This window comes from Chrysochloris asiatica, unplaced genomic scaffold (genome assembly GCF_000296735.1).
Source record: "Chrysochloris asiatica unplaced genomic scaffold, ChrAsi1.0 scaffold00357, whole genome shotgun sequence".
Taxonomy (NCBI): Eukaryota; Metazoa; Chordata; class Mammalia; order Afrosoricida; family Chrysochloridae; genus Chrysochloris; species Chrysochloris asiatica.
In genome coordinates, this window is record NW_006408875.1 from 34,032 (window position 1) to 39,027 (window position 4,996).

At 45.3% G+C, this 4,996-nt stretch overlaps 1 protein-coding gene across 1 annotated transcript in view; it reads right to left on the reverse strand.

The window, feature by feature from the left end:
• Nucleotides 1–3,890: 3,890 nt before the first annotated feature.
• Nucleotides 3,891–4,996, reverse strand: part of GDF10 (growth differentiation factor 10) — a 56,686-nt gene continuing 55,580 nt past the window's right edge. Inside the window, exon 4 of the mRNA XM_006876156.1 lies at nt 3,891–4,082. Within this exon, the coding sequence (XP_006876218.1) occupies nt 3,891–4,082 (192 nt within the window). The remainder of the gene's footprint in view (nt 4,083–4,996) is intronic.

A 4,996-nucleotide genomic window follows, 5' to 3' on the forward strand; every position in this document is an offset into this window, starting at 1 on the left:
TAGTAAAGGTATCATGGACTTCCAGAAGAGTGAACAAATCTGCATTGGAAGAAGTACAACCAGAATGCTCCTTAGCAGCCACGATGGCCAGACATCGTTTCTCATACCTTGGACATATTATCAGCAGGGATCAGTCCCTGGAGAAGGGCATCATGCTTTGTGAAGTGGAGGGACAGTGAAAAAGAGGAAGACTCCAGATTTGCGGGATTGGCACAGTGGCAGCAGTAACAGGCTCAAGTGTAGCAGCAACTATGAGGATGGTGCAGGACCAAGCAGTATTTCATTCTGTTGTACATGGAGTCGTAATGAGTCAGAGCCGACCTGATGACTCTTAACAACAACAACAGCAAAGTTATACTATTTATATTTATGACATTGATTTATAGTTTAGAAGAGGCTGTATAACTTCAGGAATAGGGCCCAGTGACATACCACCATCACACTTGCACACTGTCCCCTCTAGACACATACACTTAGTTGTGCGATGTCAGGAATCCAGGCAGATCTAAGCTCAGCACTGGAAGCCATTTGCTCTTAGGACAATTATATATATATATATATATATATATATATATATATTTGCATTTAAGGGAGAAAAAGTTATTTCATATGTTCAGCCAGTAAAGATTGATTTCCTCTTACACCTATTTTACACTGAGTGGCATCGGGATGAACCTAATAGGCAGTCCAGGAAGCAGGGGTAGAGATGGCTGCTTAGGCTTTGAAGCAGGTAACCATGGACATTTCTGACATTGTCTGTGGTCATGGTAAGGTATTAGACATGCTACCTCTCCTTCCTGAGACTGTGTCTCTGCAGGCACCAGATGGGTAGTAAGTTGTAAGGATGATGCTATATCTAAATGACATGAGTCTGTGACGATGCTAGTGCCCTCCCCGACTGAGTGGTGTCGGTCCATCCATATACCACGTCCCACATCCCCGTGTTAGTAAGGCATAACCAGGAAAGAAGGCCACCTCTTGGCCCCTCCCACCGCTCACATTAGTATAGATCCCTGCTCATGGTAGAAACCAGAGGAGGGTCTCTCAGTCTGCCCTCCCACCCCGGTCCATCAGAATTGAAGACTCAGAGGGAGGAGCTCTAGGCATTTGGGGTGACCTAGAAACTTGTACAGAAAATTCACATTCCAGAAAGAATCGGATAGAACTCTTTTGCCTTATTAAAGCTAGAAAGGAAGTGGTCAAATGAGGAAAAAACTTGAGGGAGAGTAAAGGAGCTCTGGTAGCGTAGTGGTTACGAATTGGGTTGTGAACTTCAAGGTCAGCAGTATTGAAACTACCATATTGCTGGGAGAAAGATGAGGCTTTCTGCTCCCGTAAAGATTTACAGCCTCTGAAACCCTATACTGGGTCGCTATGAGTCAGAACTGACTCCACAGCAAATAACCACTACCAATAAAGGAAAAATGAGACACTAATGTTGTGAAGAAAGAGACTTAACAGCCTTACCAAGTCCCAATATTTTTATTTATTTTATTATTGATTTATACCCTGTCTTGTTCCCAAAAGGCATGAAACATGGCAAAACAAACATTAAGCTTTCAGAGAAATTTGAGACAGCCCCGCTACCCACAGCAACATGAAAAGAATCATGCAGTCTCACAGTCTTACATACCATTCCTAGGGGGATTAGACAGCATACACGTGTGTGTCTAAGGAATCTCCTCACCTTACCTGCTCTGTGGACAGACTTCTGTCAGTAGGAAGGGCCGCATGACCAGTAGGCAGGGTCCTGAGAGCAGTTTCTCATACATGTGTCCCAGGAGACTGGGAGCACCACTGCAGAGATCCTGAGCACTCCATGTGGGTTCTTCACTGATGTCTCCAGGTCCATATTACAGGTTCTGGACACTCCTTCCTCAGTTTCGGCTGCTTTTCTCCCAAAGGCAGGCATTGCAACTTTTTCAGAGGCTGCCCTGGTGCCACCGTGGCTGCCCTTGTAGACAGCAAAGTGGTTAGAAGTTCATACCCACCCAGCAGGACCTGGTGTTGGGAGCATGAGGGTTCAAAGTTCCCTCACAGGAACAGGATGAGGTTGAGATGATTGGATCCTCACGCTCCTGCTCTTCCTTCCCAGTCTCTCCTGGGGCATTTCCTCATCGATTCATTGCTGGTGGACCATGACTTTACAAGACCAATAAGGACACATGCCTTGTGTGTCTTCTCCGTTTACAGCCTACTCTCAGAGAACATGCTCACACCTCAGTTTCCTCTAAGACTGGGAACCATGTCTTCTCTTGGGCCACAGCTGGGAATGTAAGATATTATATCTAAATGACAGGAGTCTGTGGCGATGCTAGGGATTCTGTTACACCCTTGCTCCAAACTGGGTCCAGATTCTCTTTCAGAAATGTCAGTCAACTAACTTCAGGTTCTACGACTTTGAGGAGGTGTAAACTCTGGAATAATGGAGCTTGGTGGCTCAGTGGTAGAATTCTCACTTTGATGCAGGAAATCAGGTTTGATTCCCAGACAATACACCTTAGGTAACCACCACTTACATGAACAAGTTTTAGGAGCACTTTCAGACCAAGGCAGACTAAGAAGAAAGGGCTGGGAATCTTACTTCCAAAAGTCAGTCACTGAAAATCATAAGATCCACAGGGTTGGATAAACTGCAAGCCAATTCGATGATAGCCAATGACAACATTCTGAGGCCAGAGCTGCTGCTGAGGCAATGGGTAGCCAGAGTACGAACATGCACAGATGAAAACAGATAGAAGTATCTTGCAAACCCATCTACCTAATTGCATATGTTGAATGTTATCCTGCTTGAACAAGCTCAAGTACAGATCTCTGACACCCAATGTCTCAGACACAGTCCAAGGGATTTCCTCTCTGAGGCTTGGGATGAGAGGGAACCCTTGGAGTCACTGTGCCTGCCTAGGGCTGTGTCCCGCTTTGACACAACCTAAAGATGAGCATTGGAGGGGCAAAGTGGGTGAGGTAGGAACCTATAAGGAGCAGCTGGGTTCCTGGAGGGTTGGGACAAGGACAAGAATGTGTGGAGATGGCCTGTGGAGCCCCTGGGAGGAGGCTGTGTCTCCCAGAAATAATCTTTACAGACTGGGATTGATCAACATTTCAGAATGGATAACATTTGGTTTCTCAAGGTTTCACTGCACTTTTAATTTATTGGCTTTCCATAATAGCACCCAACATACAAATCTATAATATAGAAAGTATAATTTACAAAAATATAAAATTTTGGTTATTTTTTAGTATTCCAACATATGACTGTGTGTGCTATTACAATATGCATGTTTAAACAACTCAGACTTCGCCAACAGTATCATCTCTGTGGGGAGTAGTATTCATTCCTTTTTGTGGCAAAATAAAATATATATTAAGAAACAGAAACCACCATTGGCTGTATGTATGAAAGCATGAACAGTGTTGCTTGAAGGAAAACAGGACCTTATGCCATGATTCAGGACCCGTTCCTAGTATTAGCGTGCACCCTGGAGTGTTGTCAACTGCACATTTACAGAGAGGTTCTTTCCACATGACGGTTGTGAATGCCCTATGGTTTGCATAGTCTTCTCCCCAGGTTAGTAGATAGTGATCCCAAAAAGCCAGCACAAAAACACATTTAGTTTTCCATGGGCACAGATGGGCAATCCACAGGCAGTATTGATTTTTAGATTCCTTCAGATAGGTGATAAGTCACTAGATTAAAAAAAAAAACCACAACACCCCAGGATGCTGCCCCAATGGGCAAATCCTTCTGGGACCTGGTGGTATTGTCTGCATGCTCTGCCATATGTGTTCAGCTGCACCCCTATCCAGTCCTGACTCTGGAAGGTTCTGAGAGCAGTGCTCTGTTGGTGTGGGTTGGGACTGAGGTTTCCTTGCACTTGGAGCAACTACTCTTACCGGCAGGCACAGGTCTCCACAGACATGTTGGGGTATACCTTCAGAACCACATTCTGGTTCTCATCCAGGAAAAGGACCCCCAGGGAGTTCATCTTATCAGGAACGCAGCAGGGCTTTGGGATGCCTGGGACGATGCCCACAGCCCTTACAATACTCTGGATGGTGGCATGGTTGGAAGGGCGGACAATCTGCAAGGCAAGGAAGGAACATAAGTATCACACTGCAACACTCACTTTCTAAAGACAACAGATTATGTTTCTGCTATTCCATGGCTGAGGTCATTGACTAGAAGAAAAGTCAATACACTGACTAGAAGAAAGGCAAAATCCTGGCCTCGTACACATTTCCTCTGGGGTCAGCCACAGACAGAGTCCCCTGGGAGTCTACTGTACGAGGTTTTGGCATTGAGGAGACTGTACCCACTGCCTGGCACTGGCCATTTGAGGGTGCTTTTGCTTACTGCATTCCCCAGGTTCTAGATCTATAAGTTCTATCAAGACTGGCTAAAGAAGGTGCCCAGCACTCACCCTGGGATCACGGCTGTCTAGCGATTTAACCTGCGTTTAAGGGGGCCAGGTAGCACTTCTCAAGTAGGGTTCTGTGCCAGTAGTAATGGGTTGAAAACTGTTATTTCCTAGCCATCTGACTTTAGAGTGTCAGTCACATTGTTTCACACTTTCATCTTATCGACCTGATGGGAGGAACATCATTGTCGTTTTATTGTTGCTGGTAAGTGCTGTCAAGTCGGTTCTGACTCATACCCACCGTATCAGAACAGAACAAAACACTGCCCAGTCCTGTGCCCACCTCACAACTGTTGCTATGCTTGAGCCCACTGCTACTGCTACTGTGCCAAATCCATCTCATTGGGGGCCTCCCTCTTTTTCGTTGACCCTCCACTTTACCAAGCATGATGTCCTTCTCCATGGACTGCTCCCTCCTGATACTATGTCTGGAGTATGAGAGACAAAATCTTCCTGTCTTCTAAAGTCTTCGCCATCCTGGCTTCTAAGGAGCATTCTGGCTATACTTCTTGTATATTCATGAATGTATATTCATCTGGCTATACATTCTGGCTATACTTCTTGTATATTCATGAATG